Source organism: Poecilia reticulata, linkage group LG2, assembly GCF_000633615.1.
Source record: "Poecilia reticulata strain Guanapo linkage group LG2, Guppy_female_1.0+MT, whole genome shotgun sequence".
Lineage (NCBI taxonomy): Eukaryota > Metazoa > Chordata > Actinopteri > Cyprinodontiformes > Poeciliidae > Poecilia > Poecilia reticulata.
This window is the reverse complement of record NC_024332.1, coordinates 28,543,790-28,562,490: the sequence shown is the minus strand read 5'-3', so window position 1 is coordinate 28,562,490 and position 18,701 is coordinate 28,543,790. Positions and strand designations below refer to the sequence as shown.

The window sequence follows — 18,701 nt, the reverse complement described above, 5'->3', positions numbered from 1 at the left end:
GTGCAGCCTCACTTTTCACCCTGAGGAACCCCGTCTCCCAGGAATTGGCAATTTAAAAAATAATCTGCAGCATCGGCACATTTACAGAAATGAAGTTTTTTTTTGTCAGATTAAACAGTGGTTGTAAATGCAACAGTAAAAGTTAAACAACAAACAACCATAGCTTACATGTTCCACTTCAAGCATTTTGGTCAATTTTGATGGTTTTCTGAAGCCTGAGAGCACTGTTTCCTAGAATGACATATTGAATATTATGTGAGACCAATGAAAATACAAGAAAACTTGTATTTTGAAGCAAAGCTCATGCAAGTAACTTAAAGAGATTCAGAAGGTGTTGACAGCGGCTGGAAACACATAAATATATCCAGGACACTGGATACACTGCGTTCACTGTGTTGAGCCACTCCTAAACCAGACACACAAATGTCTTACCTGGGCCAAAATGGAATTTGGGAAAATGTTGCTCACTGTTCTAAAGTTTTCTTTTCAGGTGAAGTAATTTAGCATCCTGTTTTAAGTCCCAGAGTTTAGGAAGTTTGAGGTGCAGGCGTTAAGTTTCCACAGTCAGTGATGGTTTGAGGAGCAATCTCATCTGCTGCTGGTCCACTGTGATTTGTCAAGTTTAGAGCATTTCATGTTTCCATCAGCTGACAAACTTTATGGAAGTGATGATTTCCTTTTCTAACATGAGTTAGCCCCTTTTCACACTGCCAATAGTACCAATATCTGATTTAATAGCCACAGTAAATCAGATATTGATAGACCAGCAAACTTGCCTGACATAATTTATTAAATAATCTTTGAAGTATTGTCATGGCAAACCAGAGTCACGGCCCGATAATTTTCATGCCAGCAATGATGCAGCAATTCATCCAAAAAGAAATCCATCCGTGTATTGAGTTTTATACGCTGTGCGGTATGTGGACAAACTTTTCAGTAGGTTGACATTTCTGTGTAAAATGCACTTTTAATTGGTGTAATGAAAGTCACAAATTTATTTTTCTGATCCAATCATCAAAGTTAACAAAAAATCAGCATTTTTTAAATTAACATTTTAAATACATTTTCAACAAAATTGTCATCCCTTGGGTCCAAGTGTACTCTAGACTTCTTTTTCAATTTTCCCAAACAAACATAAAAAATAACATTGCATACAAATGTCTCCTTGTTTCTCATGCATTTATGAACATATATTATCATGTAATATTTTTAAGTAACTTGTTACAGTCGATGGTTCTCACAGGGACATCCCCATTTTGTAGTTGAAACTTGAATCTCTTGCACCTACAAACCAACGAGCCTTTAGATTCATACATTCTAGATATGCATAATTGTTCACTGAATCTATGTGTGGGCCACTGAGATAATAACGTTGCTCATCATCACGCCTCTAGAAATATGTCTCTGGCTCCAACACAGAGTACTTTTAGCTTCAATGATAAAAGGGAAAACACTGTTTAGATCAGCGCTCTAGTTTTATAGCATCTTAATTTTATTCTTTGTATACTCCAAACACACAGCAGATGGGTTTAATTAGGACCCATCACTCTTTCTTTAAAATCCACTTGCATGGCGATCACTTTCAAGATCAAAGCCTTTCATACCTTACTACAAAGCATTGTGTATTCATTGTAGATGAGTTAATAAGTGGAGGATCGCTGACCTGCAAAAAGCCTCTGGAAGGTATTGACGGGGTCAGATGAGAAAGTCTCACATAGGGAAAATAATTCAGAACAAGAAAGGAGAGGGACGCCTGTGCACACTAGGAGTGCTGCAAGATCAAGGTTGTCTGGAAAATAAAGGAAACTGGAGGGGTATCATTAGCAGGTCACTCGCTTAGTTTAACCTTCGAAATTCCCCGCACAGCTTCCTTATCAGCCTGACCTGAAACAGAATGGCAGGACTGTGCCAGCAGCTCCGCAAAAAACACGTGCTTTCTTGGTTTCACCAGTGCAAACCTTTAGCACAGCTTTCACACCGTCTCAAGGGTATCAGAAATGGGACTAAATGCTTTGGAAAAGAATGAAAATATGTTGCTAAAGACAAGCAATAAAAAAGGATTGCAGTTTTTATTGCTTGTGTTTTTTAAGATAATTTTCTTGAGATTTCACACCACATCCATTCTCTGCCACATTTTCTTTAAAGAAAGGCGAGATTCAATAAAAACTCACGTGAGACAGGATTTTCATGGATCGTTGCATGGAAATCCTGCAGCAAAGCCGGATTGTTGCATGAAAGTCCTTTTCATGCAACAAATGAAAATGATTTGTTACATGAAAACAAACTGTTTTTTGAGTAAGTTAATGCACTGTCTTTATTAAACCTACTTTCATTCCCTACACACACTTATATTCAGACCTAAGTACAATCTAATGCGATTTGATTAGTCTCTAGTGAGACTTATCAAACATATTTTTTTGAACTGTGGGAAAAAGCCAGAGTACCCAGAGAAAACCTCCACAAGCTGGGACTGAGCCCAGGAACTTCAAGGCAGCAGAACCAACAGCAGCGTGGACATGACAAATCACAAACTAAAGTGCTCCAAACCAACAAAGTCTTTCTTTGTAAGTGGAAACTCAAAAGAAATTTGCGCTGTTGTTTTGAAAAGAGGAGAGGGACATGTTTCTGCTCTTTTGCTGTAGTGTGTGTCAGTAACTGGATAATGTGTTTTTTCCTCTAAGTTTCAGCAACTCAACCATGACCAGACTAAAGTTCAGCGTGCATTTTCCGGGACAGCTGGAATAAACCACAGAAAGTGATACTTATTTACTTTTTTTTTTTTTCCTGAAGAGGCTTGATGCCTTTTGTGTTTATTTTGAACTTAATAACTCAGACTCAATGGAAATGTTTTTACAAAACCACATTAACCCCTTAAGATGTTACATGACTCATAATGAGTAAACACAGTATCAGCCATACTAAAATTAGAAGTGCACTTTTTGACCAAAACAACATTGAGGCAAAATGTTGTTGTTTCTTTTCTGTTTTTATTATATAACAAAACACATGCTATACATTACAATGCAAAGGGAATGCTTGTTGTCTTACAAAAAACATGTTTGTGTCTCTGCTCTTTTCATATCCCACATAAAATATTTGCAAAAGGCATACAAGTGTAACACAAAACCCACTACGACATCATATCAAAATAGCACGGTTAATAAAATGTATCTCTCAATACTCTCAATGTTTAACACATAAACATTATCCCTTGGTGTCAAGCTTTTGGTTCATGTACAGATAAACAATCAAATCTGAATTAGTACATTGATATTTATGCAATTTGATCTCAGACAGGCATATTGTAAAGCTGTTCACCGCAGCTGCAGACTCCATTACAGGACGCAAGCCGCTTATTAATGTCATTAGGTCATAAACTGTGAGCTGTCTGTGGCCTGTGTGCAGGCAGAGAAGGATTATTAACACATGGACATGTGTAACTGCCACAACTTTCAATAATATAATTTACTGACATAACAAAACATACTGTATTATGTAATAAAGGAGTATTCAGTAACAGAGCTCTTTATTCTTGCTTTATAAGATCAGTAGTCTCAGCAGAAGCCTACAATTAAAAGTGGAGAACATTTATGTCCAAAAAAGCAGGAGAAAAAAAAAAAAAAGAAAGTTCAAAATCTTTGAACAGAGGTTTTGTTAAGGGGTTACAAGGAGTTAATACGTGAACTGGTATTTTCATTTCGTATAAATCCAGATTGATGAGTTTCAGAAAATAATGGGAGAGACTGGGACCAAAGAGCACTTTCACCATCTTAAAATGTCTTCAATATAAAAATGTCATTGTTGTTTATAAGTAGAAAATGCTATTTTAGAAACATTTTAACTATTTTTATGTTAATGTTGAGCTTTATGTGCAAAGACAGAGAGTAACAACCAAAAAATATATAAAATACCACACCTTCAAGCTAGGTTGATAGGCCAAGGTATGGTAAGCTAACTTTAGCTAAACTAGCAAGCTTAGCTAAAGCTTGCCTGCTTAGCAAGCTTTAGCTAATGCTTCATAACCTCTGATGCTTCAGAGATTACAGTTCATAATCAAATTACAGACAAAGGAGTGCTATAAATACTTAAGCAACAGCTACAAAAAAAAATATTGAAAAAAATGAAAACATATCTTTTGGATTTTAAAAAGAAAATCCTGTTTCTGAAGGCTTCAGCTGACTAAAATGAGGTTGTAATTCACAATGTGGCAGCAGGACAAAAGCAATGGAGCCAGATAGCGGCTCAGCTGCAAATGATGAGGAAATGTTTTACAATATGAGAAATTGTGCGAAGAGTTTGCATTACGACAGAAAAGAGACAGTGTAAATGTACACAAATACACAAAAGTAGACAGACTACAAAGATATTATTCTGCTGATACATCACTCACACTACACGCACACTAACCCACAGAGCATACACACATAATAAAAAAACTATGATTTCATACAATTTACACTCAATTTTGGTTTTTCATCTACAATGATTTGTAAATCAGCTGCTATTATAAACTGCTTTAAGTGCTTTTTGATCAGTTTTCAAGTCTTTCAAGGTCTAAAGCAGATGTCTGTGAAAAGGATGCTCGATTGGTTTAGAGCAGATAAATCAAGCGGAGCGCAAGTTCATATGCTGCTAGACTCACTAAGCTTAAATCAGTGGTGGATTTTCTACAGCTGAGTATTCAGTCTCCGACATGTTATTCGTCTCAATAAGACGTGCCAAGCCCGTTCGAGTTGAGTATTTGAAAATGAAGGCCTTCATGAGGTCGTAGCGGTAGTTTCGATTGATGAAGTTGTAGAGAATGGGGTTGAAACAGCAGTGGAGCAGGGACAGGCACTGGGTGAGGTGCAAGGCCACATAGAGCACGTTCTCCAGGCCACAAGTCAGTGGCACCAGGCCCAGTTGTGACAGTGCGTCAACCAGCAGAGCAGCATGATAGGGCCCCCAGCAGGCCAGGAAAATCACAATGTAGGCCAGAATTACCCTGCGGCTCACACGGCGCTCCTGCTCCAAATGGGAAGACGATGATGATGATGAGGAGGAAGAAGAGCGGCTGAAAGCTCTGGCTAGCAGGGCGTAAAACACTGCAATGACTGGAAAGGGAAGAACAAAGCCCAGCAGGATGAAGCTGAGCTGCACTCCCACCATCCACTCCCTGTGGTTTTCCTCTGGATACTCTGGCCTGCACACCATAGTGTCGCCGTGCACCGACTTCACAGCACGCAGGAAGTAGGTTTCAGGAGAAGACGCCACCAAAGCCAGAAGCCACACCCCAAAACACGCAGCTCGACGGATCAACTTCCTGCGAGCGCCTCCCTCTTCTCTGTGCTGCGTCACGCTCAGGTAGCGGTCCACGCTCATGCAGGCCAGGAAGAAGATGCTGCCAAAGAGGTTCACAGAGAAGAGCAGGTGCGTGAGCTTGCATGCCACTTCGCCAAATGGCCAGTGGCCATGTTGGGCCAGGGAGCTCACCCACACAGGCAGAGTGACACACACGCATAAATCTGCAACTGCTAGGTGAGCAATGTACATATGCGTCTCGTGGCGAGGCGTGGAGTCTCTTTGGGCACGGATGTTCACCCAGAGGACCAGACCGTTGGCAGCCAGTCCGATGACGAAGATAAAAGTGTAGAGGACACACATGGAGTACAGCAGAGCAGTGCGGTTAAAAGCTGTGGTGCACACCATTACATCCACTCTTGATATGTTGCTGAAGCTGTCGGAGACGTTCAGCTCTCCGAGGTCCTCCCACAGCTCCTCCAGCTCGGCGGCGCTAAGGCTCATTTTGTGATGCTGGGGGGAAGACCACAAACTACTGGGAGGTAATGCACACCAGAAGTCCAACAGGAATGGGTTCTGTGAAGACATAAAAATAACTTAATAMGTTTTCATAAGCAGTTAGATGTCAGGAGAAACATCAAACATTGTCTGGTGACTGGGATCTGCAAGCTAATATTGATCGGCCAGTTTGCCAATCAAGTGAATGCTCCAACCAGKTCAGCCTTTGGTGTGAACACTGTTACTGAGGAACAAAGACTGAAAGTTACTGATTCAAAGAATGTATCCTCTAYGTATTCTCTCTTGTGTCTGCAGTTCATTTAGGTTGCAGARGTGTTAGAGAACAACACCTTTTGGCAGATAACAGGAATGTGGTTATGTAGTACAGCAAAGTWGYGCATTTTTTCCTTTTGAGCTTTCAACTTCTGCCTATTTTAGAACATGATGAATTTGGAAACATTGCTTTTTGAAGATTTCAGTGTTAAGGAAAGCACAGGCAATACACACAAAATGTAWATCTTCTATGCGTTTTCTTTAAGTACAATTCTTTAACGAGAAATASRTATTTTACAAAACCTTGACCTGAGAAAATTCCGATTGGTGCATTTGTACTTGGAGAGTTATTCAGCTGCAGRAACCATGTTTTCTTTTACAAGAGGTCTCACTGAGCTAGTAAAATATAAGATCRCRAAGAATCAAACCCTAATGTGGTTAAGTTGTTAAAACAGTGCTTTCATGAGTTCCTAACACCTCTCTGTTAGCCTCTCATAAATGGTGGGGTGTTTCAATGATGGATGTGCACTCTGGGGGCAGCACAATAAATGTTTACATTAGCTCCACTGGCAGAGAGAGCAGAGTGGACATAAGGAAGCGGGACCGAGAAATCCAAACACGGTGTATTTCCGGAGCATTCTGGGCATTCCAAGATAAAGCACTGGTGAGGGTGGGAAATCCGATGCCTCTTTAAAAGAGGTTTTTCTTTTTCTTTTCCTTAGCATGCTTGTTTTTGTAAAACACATTGTATCCCATGTCTTTTCTCCGCTCATGAGACAGGAAAAGAGAGGGCGAGAGATCAGCTGTCACCACCCAGWTGATCAAAGAAAAAGTTGCACATGGCTCCGAATACGTCATCTTGCAACATCTGATTCTAATAAARCAGGAACACAACATAAGATTTCAAACCTGGAGCGAATGTAAGCAAACGAAGCAGTCGGGCGGATAAAAGAAGTCGGCGTCTCCAGCCCTTTGGACACTGAGAGCCTCACCCCTGCCTGGGCCGCATTGGCAGCTTTTTTTTCCTGCAATGTCTCTCCCTGCTAACTGTCAGCCCACCACAGTGTGAGAGATCAGAGGTGAGGGGTGATGGATCAAAACCAGAACACGAGTGGCTTAACCCTGCCGTTTGCCCCTCGCTGACTCGTACGCCCACAGAGTGAATTGTGTGCAAAGATCAGCAGGGGGGGCCTGACGGCTGCAAAATGCTTTGGCCGAGGTTAAAAAGAGGGTCACCGACCACTGGTTTGGGCACAGCACGCTACAGAGCAGTGAAATGTGACCGTGTCAGACATCTGTCTGTGGGGAGAGGCTATAATGCTGCACACGTGATAATTGGCACAGAGTCACACAGGATGAGGAATGACGAAGTGTGTGAAAAGAAGTTGAAAAAGGACACCTGGAACCTATAGAAAGAGCAGTTGTTTGGGGATGGTCTGCCAACTTGTATTCACTCGCTTTAGAAAACATTTAGTATTTATCAGATTACATACACATGAAGCAAATCAGAAGAAACACATTTAGTTTTAACAGACATGAGTTTGAAATCATCAGGGGGTGTTAATACCAAACATAGGGTTGTATTAACTGACTTATACYTTCCTTCTTCCTCCCAGTCTTCTGTCTGACATTTTTCATCTTTTCAATTRTTCAATAGACTGTTGCGAATTCATGTAAAAGTTGTTGTTGTTTTTTTTGCATGCTTGAAAAGGAATTCATGTCCAGTCGTTCCTGTTTTGTATTTTGTCATATACTGCATTTTGTCAACTATCTGATAGAACTACTCAGAGTACTCCATAAGTGTGAAAAAAAGTTACATGGCAGTTTTATATGAAAAAAAAATCTGAAAAGTGTGGCACGCACTTATATTCAGCAGCCCTGAGGTAAAATGCTCACTCCTCTTTTGGAATGGGTTTCTACCATTCTTGCACATTTTTATTTATTTATTTTTTTTGTAGAATGGGGCGATGAGCACTGCTGCGCGATATGATAAAAGCTTGAGTTATTGTTTCGCTACCAAAACCTGCTTTATACCTTTCCACAACTTCACCCTTGGCCTGTCAGCTCTGTTACTCGGTCTTTATGATAGATAGAGTTGTTCACTAAAGCTCTCTGACAAACCTCTGAGGCCTTTGCAGATTAACTGTATTTACACTTAGAGTGATTTACACACAGGATGACTCTATTTACTAAGTAGCTGGCTGCTGAAAGCAATTGACTGCACAGGATTTCCTTTAGGGGAATCAGAGAAAATAGGTGCTGAATACAAATGCATACCACACATTTTTCTTTTTTTTTTTTTTAGATTTGTTTGAAAAAAAAGGAAAAAATGAAAAAGAAAATCATGTGCCATTTGGCTACAACTTTATAATTCATGGGTCTCTTAAACAAAATCTTAATAAAATACACTGAAGAATATTTATATATATATAAAATCCAAGCTCTTAACTCTGCAAATATGTTATTATAGCAGTTGTCTGGGTACATTTCTGCATAACCCCTCGCAGTTAATTACATAAATCTGCCCGTATCAATAGAAGTTCTTACTGATTGCAAGACTTTTAACTTGCTCCTTTGAGATAACTCTGATTGAACACATATCTGATGCCCTTCTCCTAAATCATCTCGATAAGATGGGAGATAYTCGCTTAAATTGTGAGCGTTCGAGCCGCGACAATCCCACGCAATTCGAACTCCTGTAATTATATGGAAAATACCTGAAGGTGCCAGGTCGCCCCACGGGCTTCAGGCGAATTAACCTCCTGACATCCGCAACATCAGATAACAAACAGACTGCACATAAAGTCTCCCTCTTTCCCCACTGTATGTTTACCTCTCCTTTTCTCCACGTTTTTAACCCACTYTGCGGTTACAAAGAAGGGCTGGGSGTCATTTGTTTCACAATACGCCAATTMGTTTCATGTGCAAATGCTGGTAGAAGTGAAAAGCGCAGGTGCAGCGTTTTCGTCAGACGCCGCTCCTGTCAGTCCCGATCGACAGGCTCCCGGATAAAATCTCTGGCCTCTTTGCACGGGACCCGGTGTTTCCGCGTAGATAACCGGTGAGGTGTCACTGGGTGCGTTATTACGCATGAACTCCTAATGGAACGAGCGATCCCAGCCTGCTGCTGCTCACAGCGGATGCATACAGTGTCATTGTAGTCATTGTTGATTTGGATCAGGCTGTCAACAAACCTTTATCAGATTTGAAGCCAAAGTCTCACTCAAGACCCGAGGCAAACAAATGGCGCAAACACACAAACGAGCGACAGAAATTGCAACCAACACTTTTTTTTTTTTTTTTTTTGTTAAGCAGAAAGGTGTTAGAAAAGTTGCCGTGATTCCTTGAAAGAGCGAAGTATTTATAGAAAAGCAAGCAGAGGAAAGTCGCAGCATCTCCGTTAAAAAGTTTCGCTTCTTCTTCCCGAACGCTTACCTGATTTTCTTTTATGTTTTTCAGTCTTCCCCTTTTTTTTAATCACAGTCTCTCGTCTGTGGATCAGATTTGTTTGAGATTACTTCGGGTGTTTCAAAGAAACCTCCACTCTGCAGCGAGAGAGAGAGAGAAAAAAAACTTCGCGTGTGCCTCACTCCTTCTGCAGCAAATGTGATCCACTCCCTCGACCTGCACTTGCTGATAAAAAAAAGAGTTACGCCTCCTAAGGCTGGTCCCAGCAGTGCTGCGTATTGATATGGCATCACCTCCGGCATTCAAAACATCACGCAGCCCAGCCAGTTTCGGCCAAGTGAGAAAAAAGAAAAAATAAAGAAAAAAAAACAGAAACGAGCATTTCTGCCTCTGATTCCCCAGAACCTTCYAGTGAAACAGTAAAGAGTGTAAAAGCGTCTGTGCGCTATTTCAGCGTATCAGCTTACTACAATGTAATCGGAAGTAAATTTATTTCAGTCATTCAAATCAAAAAGTGAAACTTGTATGAATTCAATGCATGYASAGCGTTATATTTACATTCTGTTGGTGTTATTTTGTTATTACAGTAGCTTAGAAYTTACAAAAACACTAACAYKTTTAGAAAACTAGAATGCTACACATTTTCAATGTTTAAAAAAAAATTATTCGCCCACACAGTGTATTGACTTGATAGTTGTCCAGATGCTGGTTTAATTTTCCAGCTGGACTTGGCACATGAACCGTAACTGTGTGAGTAACCATGACAAAGATAAATGTGAGACAGCAGAGCTAACACTGCAGATGAGCTGGAGAACTCAATTAAACAACTTAAGGTTGCTTAGACGGTGCATCTAAGCTGAGTCACAGTCTGATCTTCACATTGGTGCAGTTCATTTCAACTCACAGGGCCTCTGCCTGTTTTCTGCCGTTGTACTAAGAAAGCTCACATTGCTGTAATWACAGCCTTCAGCTCGTCTGTATTGCATAGTCAGGGTAAGAAGCTTCCAAGGTCCCCGGTTCAGGAATGGCTTAACACAAGGAATGCGACAGATCCTGGACAAGTAGCCCAATGTGTGGTGGTTCTTGAAGCACTGCAACCCGTGTTTTCACTAAACTTTTGAATGGGGTTTAATCTTCCTTGTGCATCTTACTCCAGTTTTTTCATCCACTKAACTTTCCTGCAAATAGTTTGGACAAAGCACTCTTCAACAGCCAGCTGTTTTTTACAACAATCCGTTTATTGCTCACCTTCCTTGTGGAAGGAGTCAACGACGACAACAAGTTTAATTAACTAAAAATAAAAAAGCCCAYAAACAACAACGGGGGCAAATACATGCGATATACTTTTCCACAATGACTAGACTAGGGCAGGGATTTCTGCTCCACCCCAATTTGACTAGATATGAAACCAAAGTTTCAGTGAACCACAACGATCGCCTTCTGCATCCACCCAAAACCAACAAATGGGTTTAACCCGACACCCACTTCCACAGAGGTAACTGACAACACAGAGAGAGAATATTAACCCGCCATTTTAGAAAACATTACTCTGCCATTTTTAAACCTTTTTAACATCAAGATTACATTTCAGAGTCACATTTTTTTTATTATTTTTTTTTAACTGGTGCAGTTCTTCATTTAAAACTACCAGCCACAATCCTGGTTGCAGGCTTGTTTGGTCTCATTTTAGGGAATTTCCTTGGAGGCTGCTCAAAGCCGTGCAGGAGGCTCATGTGTGCACAAAGAACCTCTGAGAACTCACCTGCAGCTCCAGAGGCCTCGCAGCTGCTTCCGGCCGGGCAATTAACCCCAAGTTCAATACAAAGAGCGGATCACAAAAGGAAGCGGAGCTGTGGAATTCCAGTTCACAGTGTGGCAAGAGACAGTGTTTGCTTGGCCTCATCATGACAACACACTTTGATCAAGCTCTGAAAAATAAATGATATCACGTTCAAAGGGAGAATTATTGGAATAGCAAAGGCTCAGCATGTCCAGCTTTTTATTCTCGTAAAAAGACAAGCGGCTTGGCCAAGTCAGACAGCTTATAAAGTTTATTATGACTGTCGGTCTTGTATTCAGTGATTCAGAATGCGCCCAGTAGGCTACTCTGACCTCATTAAAAGAGCAAAGCAGTGAAGTCAGTTTCAATGAGGCTTTAAAGAAAGCTCCCACTACACACGCATATACATTGTCTTCCATATCAGAAGCATCGGGGGGGATTTGTAAGCCCCTCTGATAAGCATCCGCAGTCCCGCAGACTTCTGCCAACCTCTGTTCTGCAGTCCTCATTCGCAGGGAGGCCGGAGTGGGAACAGCAGCAGTGTGTATGCGTGTGTGTATTTGAGTTTTAAGAAAAGACAGTACTGGCGCCCGGGAAAAAGTGACTGAATTGGTTTTGAAACAATYTGAATTATACGTCAAAGACTCAAAAACAAGGACTTTGTTTTTCTAAAGCTTAACCTAGAAATGACTAAATCAATTGTTTGCTTAGTAAAAAATTTCCTTTATTTATAGTTTTTTCATGATGTCTGTTCATACTCTGAAAACACAGTCAGTAAAAAATGAAGAATAAAATATTTATTTTGTTCATGATCATCTGCGCCACCTACAAATTTCTTCATAACATTTCCCCTGTGTAATATAGATAGGACACATCTGAARCCTCGGTCTCTGCGTTGTTACATGACAACTTGAGCTCCACCCATCAAAACTACCAGATTAAAACTGATAGAAATATGACCAGAGAAGATCCTGCTATGAGCATCAGACAGACAGGCAAGGATAGCTGGAAAAGCAGAATATTGAGTTGATAAACTATGAACATAAATGAATTAATTTTTACTGGAGTGAACTGAATTTCAAAGTAATTCTTCTTAAGCAGGAACTAGCACAATATATTTAGTGGGAGATGAATGCTAGAGTAACTGAAATGCAAAAAACATTGTTTTGTTTTGTTTTATACAAATTCATATAAAGTTGGGAGTAAATACACTTCTTATGCTGTTGTCCTTCTTGTTTTATATTTTTAAAAAATACACAAGAYATCAGCTCTACTTCCAGTGATCTCTTTACCACCAAAAAAATATGCTTTCCATTTTCACTAATACAAATGAAKAACARCRATGTGTTGGGAGTTACTGATGAAATGGTCACAGTGTTGCGCTTATATATCTTATTTCTGTTAACCTCGGCTGGTAAAGTATCTCWTACCTCCAGCTTGACGATGGTTATCCCATATTTCAATGCGGTACTACTCCCACTGGAACAAACCATTTTACGACCTGGAAGTCTGCCAGATCTTGAAGGTGTACGACTKATCTTTCCTTCCTTATCTAATGTTTTCTCRWTCTGTAGAACAACTTATTCAGCCAAAAATGTGATGGATGTTTGTACGGGCTGACAAAATAATATTTTCTACAAAGTAGTAGATGATTCACAAATATGCAACGCTGCTATTTTCTTTTCAAAGGGGTCAGGTAGATTAGAACCGGGCTCATAATAAGCAGACAGGGAAACTGAAAAGAGTTGGCATAAGCAACGGGCGAGAAAGAAGGCCGTGTGCAAGAGAAAAAAGGGGAGAAAAATGAGGAAGTAAAATTAAGAAAGTTTATTTAAATAGCTGCAGTTTCCATTGTGATCTAGCTCCACACGTCATGCTGGCGGGTCTGACAGACATGTTCCATTTTCGTGCAAATGTCCATTCAGAGGGTCCCTCTCAAACTCTTCCTCCACCACATTGTTACAGATCAGCCTCCCCTTCTGCCTTGAGGCCCCCTCCGGCATTTTTCWACTCCCTCGCATTCCTCGTTGCCCCCCTCTCTCAAAAATCATTCATTTTTTCACTTAATTACTTATTCATTTATGATCTGTCAAACAGAATGGGTGAARCTGAATCTTTTGTGTTCAGAGTRGATGAAGCTTCTTAAGGAGTCTGTGAACATAAAGAAAACTACTGGACCTTTAAAACAGTCTGAGGAACAAAACATTGGCGGCAATTGGGATCATTGTAGATATTTTTAGTGCTCGGATGAAGGATCTTTTTTCTTCTTTTTTTTTTTTGTGCAGGTGCACGGTCGGCAGAGAGCGTGTCCCTGTTGAGAAATATAACAAAGGAAGGCAATTCTCACAGACATAGCATCCCTTACACCAAACTGTGAATGTGTGGGAAACCTGAGAACTTCTCAGATTTCCAAAGTAACAAAAGTAACAAAAGGCTTTGTGTCAAGCTGCTCTGTGAAAAGATTTTTGAGTTCATACGAGGCATTTTATGACTACGTTGGCTCACAGACAAGAAGCTTTTTTTTTTAAAACAAAAAACTCTTAATTTTAAAATGAAATCTATAACTTAGCATATATCCAGTCAAATGGCATCTGCGTTTTTTTAGGTTGTCATAATTTGCATCGCTGACCACCGGGTGAGTATTTTCCCTCATTAATTTGCTGAATAAGGAATCCCTGAAAAAAACATTTCAACCCCCACTGAGCGTCCTACTGTTCAGCTGTATATGTTTTCTAATGCAAAAAAGTACTTGTTGAAGAAAACTTTGCGTTTCCATTTCATTGCTGGTTGGAATTATTCAGGGATTTTATTTAGCAACCTGATCCTATCCTAAGGTCTATTGGGTTGGACAAGAGAAAGAGTTGCTTGGTGAAAAATTCCAGTTTGGTCCACATTTAAAAGATGCAGAACTAGTTAGAAACTGGAATAAATAACTTCATTTGTTGAATGTCTTTGGACAGGTTTTAAAAAATGAATATGCAGTTCCAACGCGCCCCGAGGAGGGAACAATGCTAAAATCAGTTCAGTACTCACCAGGCGCTTGCCAAAATAAACAGGTATGCAAAGAGAGTTCACAAACTCTGACCAAGCATGTGCCAAATATAACCTCATCGCTTGGCAATTTGAAAAAAAGAAATAAATATTTTGGTTCCTTGTCACGTTTCCTAGACGATTGATGTGGGTTGATTTACAGTAAAACTGCTAAACTACCTGCCTCAGTCTTTTTTATGCAATGACACAAGAATGCAATGAAATATTTTCCTGTGGAGATACCGCACARTGTGAATTTCAACATAAGGGCATTTCAATCATCAGTATAGTAGAAATACTTTTGCAGTGTATTTTATTCTATCATATGAAAATCCCAAATGTAAAGTAATCAAATGATMAGAATTCTGCAGGACCTAAAAAGTTTTAAATGTAATGGAAATGGGAAAGTCTTAAGCACACTTAGGACTTCCAAGACTCTCTTTCAAATGACAACCATAGTTTATCCTAAATTCATATGTTTAATTATTCAATACTTCTTCAGGTAACACATTTTTCCATGTTCTTGCTTTTGTTTGGTGTTTATATGTTTTTATTTWTTTTTGTTTGTTTTGGGGTTTTTTTTTAGAAATGCTGCACTCCTGCTTTTTGCATGTTGTGGTTTTGACTGTGAAAAATTGTGTTTTTACACTTTTCAAAACAAACTAAATCAATGAAAGTGACAGCAAATGACCATTAGAAGTGTTTTAAAGTCAGACCCTTAAGAGCCCTGACAACCTTTTACTACTAAAATGGTCTAGTTTTGAGGACCTTAAGATCAAAACATTCTTGATGGTTATCCTCTTCAAGGTTCTTTGTCATGGAAAAGTGTAGATATGGACAGATTTGGCTTGAAAATAAGAATGCAGTAGTTGTTGAGACCTGTTGCCAAGAACTATTGTGATCCTTACAGTATACTCTGTTTGAAGGCAGGGAACTTGGGTAATTCAAAGGTACAAAGGGAGTGAAGTTAGAGATCAGCTCTGAAACATAGCAGCCAATAAAGTTATCTTTAACTGTCTTATTTTATGAAGTCAGATAAAATATTATAATAAATGTGTTATTACATTTAAATAACAATGGAATCTTTAAGTCTTCGATAAAATTTCCTGAAACTTGCCAATGCCACAATATAAATGACTTTTTGTCAACTTTTTACCATTTACCTTTTTTCAGCAGAACTTGGCAATTGTTTTTTGTTTGGTTGTTTGTCCAAATACTTGATAAATCATCAAAATCATTGATAGAATAGTCCATTACTTAAATAATCATAAGCTGCAACCCTTCCACATACTTCATTCTGACTTTCTAAAAATCTTCCCTGTGGAAGGAGCTGCTCTCAGTGAGCTGGACAATTGTTTGCACATGGACCAAAAGTACATTTCTCTAAGAGGGCTGCATAAAAAGAACAACAATTTAAGTGTTGAAAAAGCCAGTAAGTAATACCTTGAGGTGTTTACAAAAGTTTACTCTTGGCTCTCTATTCCGACTTTCTCTTACGTCCGTGAATCTGTCAATGCTTAGCTTTTGGCCAAAACTTCTGTTGCTCATACAGTCCATTGACTTTGTCTATCCTCTCTGCACATAATGGTAACTCAAACAAAAAGTTATGCTCTCCTCAAGCCCCACTACTCACCCCCTCAAACATGCAACCATTTTTTTTCCAGCCTCGTGGACAGACACGAAGGAACAGCAAGGTCACTGAAAACGTACAGAAGACTTGTGATATCTGAAGAAAAGTCTCGCCCAAGGGGACGCTACGGCTATCCTGTATGGATTAGTGAATGAGAGAATCTTTCAGCAAGCTCACAAGAAAATGTCAATCTCCTTGCAGATTCTGCAGCGTGCGGGTGTAATCTCGTAATCCTACCCTGACAAACCCAATGTGAGCTTTACAAAGAACCTGTCCTCGCTAAATGCATGACAGTAAGTTCACAAATATGCTAGGTAACTTTCACCCCTATTGTCCTGTCAGCTCAGTGAATAATGGACCCTCGGAGCTGCAGGAATGCCGTTGTGCTTTTGAGAGGCCTGCAGCAAAACAGAAGCTTAGCCAGTAGCATTAGCTGTCAAAGTTTTTCTATCCTGTGGCTGGAAATGACACACTGTGTCAAAGTGTCACTGGGCATCAAGTCTACAGTTTGGGTTAAATGGCCAAAGTTATTTTTAGAGCCATGAAACATAAATGTATTACAAAAGAGTATAGACAAAAGAGTGAGCAGGAGGGGACAGCCATCTAGGAATGATGATGTAGCAGCACTTACATTTTAATTAATGACAATCAGGCTTACTGGCGACTTATTTCCCTCTGATTCTGAGCCAGATATGGAAGAGAGGATCTAACAGCAGATGGGAAGTGTTTTATGTTCCTTACACTAACTATATTGCATTAGTTTGAAGTGACCTTTCAGGGGGGGAAATAACTAAATTAACTGTGAAGAATTCAACTGTAGGCAGAGGTCAAAAGCGGTCTGGTAATAGTTGTTTCACATTAAAACATGTGCAACACTGGGTACCCAGAATCCACTCTGACATTCCAGTTGAATTGTTTCTGTACCAACCAGCAATGTTCAGTTTTACATGCTGCTCAACTGCAGACTTGGAAAATAGTCGCACCGCAAGCCCAAACATGACAACATATTCCTTTAAATTTTAAAGTATGTCATCAAATCCGCTTTGACCTTCCGACATTTCGCTGGCTTTTAAGGAGCGTGGGCTTCAAGAGGAAACAAAACACTGTAAACTTTACTTGATAAACACAACTCCAAACCACTCAAACAAGATGGCTGGATAAATATTGTGAATAAACAAGACAGAGAAATGAAGTCCAACTCAGTTCTAAGTGAGAATACATTGTAAATATGATGTTATTTTTAAACTTCCCCTGCTGAACTAAATATTAATTCAAATAAATAAGGGAACATGAAATGGAAAATAACCTCAAGCTCTTTTTCTTTAACCCAGGTGGTTCTTATTCAACTTTTCTGCAAACTCATAAGCGAATGCAGGACTGCAGGGGGGGTTTAAAGTCAGGATGTAGCATCCCAGGCAGCATCTGGAGTTGGGTTCTGAACGCCTGGAGCTTAGAGTAAAGGGTTCTGCCACTCCTATTCTTTTTCAAACCTTCTTCGTACCTCATCTGTACTCCTGATTTTAGTTGGAGCCACTGTGCCGGGACCATTTGTTGTCTTTGATTGTTTATACTGATGTGTGACAGTTGGTGGACGCATGAAACAAGAGACAGACGGTAAACAGAAACAGAAAACTCAACGTCAGGGGGGAATCTGCTGTGTTCTTGTCTATGCCTTTTATTCCTGTTGCGTCCTGTGGCGGAGATAGCAAAGGTCTGTTTTTCATTACAGTATGCAAAAAATATTTAAAGAGGAGGGTAATGGCTGACTGGAGTCTTAACCCCGTCACTTTGACACCCCGAACCACCAGAAACCTCCAACCACACTCAACCTTGTAAATAGGAAACAGCTTTGGTGCCTCACGTCAGGCTCTCAGTACCAGGCTGCTCCATACATCAGAGCCTTAGCTGGAATCCAATAGCGTGATCTCCTTCTATTCATCAAAGCAATGACGGCAGGACTTACGTGCAAGAGCCACAGACTTTGTAAATTGCAGGCTCGCTGCTGCCCAATCACTGCCAGCTTAGCTGAGTGAAGTGTCTGTCAGGAGTAATTTGTGAAGGTGTACATGCGCGGTTAAGCTAAAGTCCAATCCCATGAGGCATGCATCTTCAATGAGCATTCAAATCCCCGTGGTGCAAAAAATGTGTGAAACGTCTCATTGTGGTAAAAGTTTCCTGTGAATTTTCACATCGGCGAGCGCAGATGACAAACACAAAAGAAGGACGGAGATGAGAATAGATTGAACAAGAGATGAAGGACATGTCCTGGAGAAGTGCATAAAAAGAGGAAGGAGGTGGTCTTTGTTATTATTTGTTCACCCGTGTTCCCCTGCCCCCCCCGCTTTTCTGGACCTCACTCAAGCCTCTTTGGCTCTGTTTGTGGTCTTGTTCCTCCACAGCTGTCGTAGTCAACAACTTTTTTTATAATTCTTCTAAACAGCTGTTCAAGCTGCGACCTTAAGCAGAAGGTTGTGAGGGCTGAGAGGGCACATAAACATTCATGCAAGGGATATAAACCTCGGAGTTGTGCGGTGCCTTGCAAATGGTTTCACACATTTTCGGATTTTGTCACATTACGACCACAAACTTTTACAAAGTATATAAGGGAGTGCATGATTTAAAGGGAGATACACGAACAATGTTTCATGGCTTTTAAAAAAATAGGATTAAACATTTGAAAAAGTGTGTTTGAAGCCGGTATTCAGCAACATTGATATGCCTTAATGACTTTCAGTGCAATTAAATTGGAGTTCATCTGTCTTTTTGGTGTTATTGGTGTTTTTTTTTTGTTTGTTTTTTCAA

The 18,701-nt window shown here is 40.0% G+C and overlaps 1 protein-coding gene and 1 long non-coding RNA gene across 2 annotated transcripts; both read right to left on the bottom strand.

The window, feature by feature from the left end:
• Window positions 1-2,967: 2,967 nt before the first annotated feature.
• ackr3a (atypical chemokine receptor 3a) lies at window positions 2,968-9,672 on the bottom strand. The gene is made up of 2 exons (XM_008400879.2): window positions 9,487-9,672; window positions 2,968-5,856 (listed from the first exon to the last, which is right to left on the bottom strand). The coding sequence occupies exon 2, from the start codon at window positions 5,782-5,784 to the stop codon at window positions 4,648-4,650; it is 1,137 nt and encodes a 378-aa protein (XP_008399101.1). The 5' UTR covers window positions 5,785-5,856; window positions 9,487-9,672; the 3' UTR covers window positions 2,968-4,647.
• A 3,847-nt stretch (window positions 9,673-13,519) lies between these two features.
• LOC103459374 (uncharacterized) lies at window positions 13,520-14,324 on the bottom strand. The gene is made up of 2 exons (XR_532728.1): window positions 14,273-14,324; window positions 13,520-13,550 (listed from the first exon to the last, which is right to left on the bottom strand). It is a non-coding gene; the product is annotated as an uncharacterized LOC103459374 (long non-coding RNA).
• Between the last annotated feature and the right edge of the window lie 4,377 nt (window positions 14,325-18,701).

What these genes read in the sequence shown, in the direction of transcription:
- ackr3a (XM_008400879.2), bottom strand. Translation starts at nt 5,784, where the DNA reads ATGAGCCTTAGCGCCGCCGAGCTGGAGGAGCTGTGGGAGGACCTCGGA.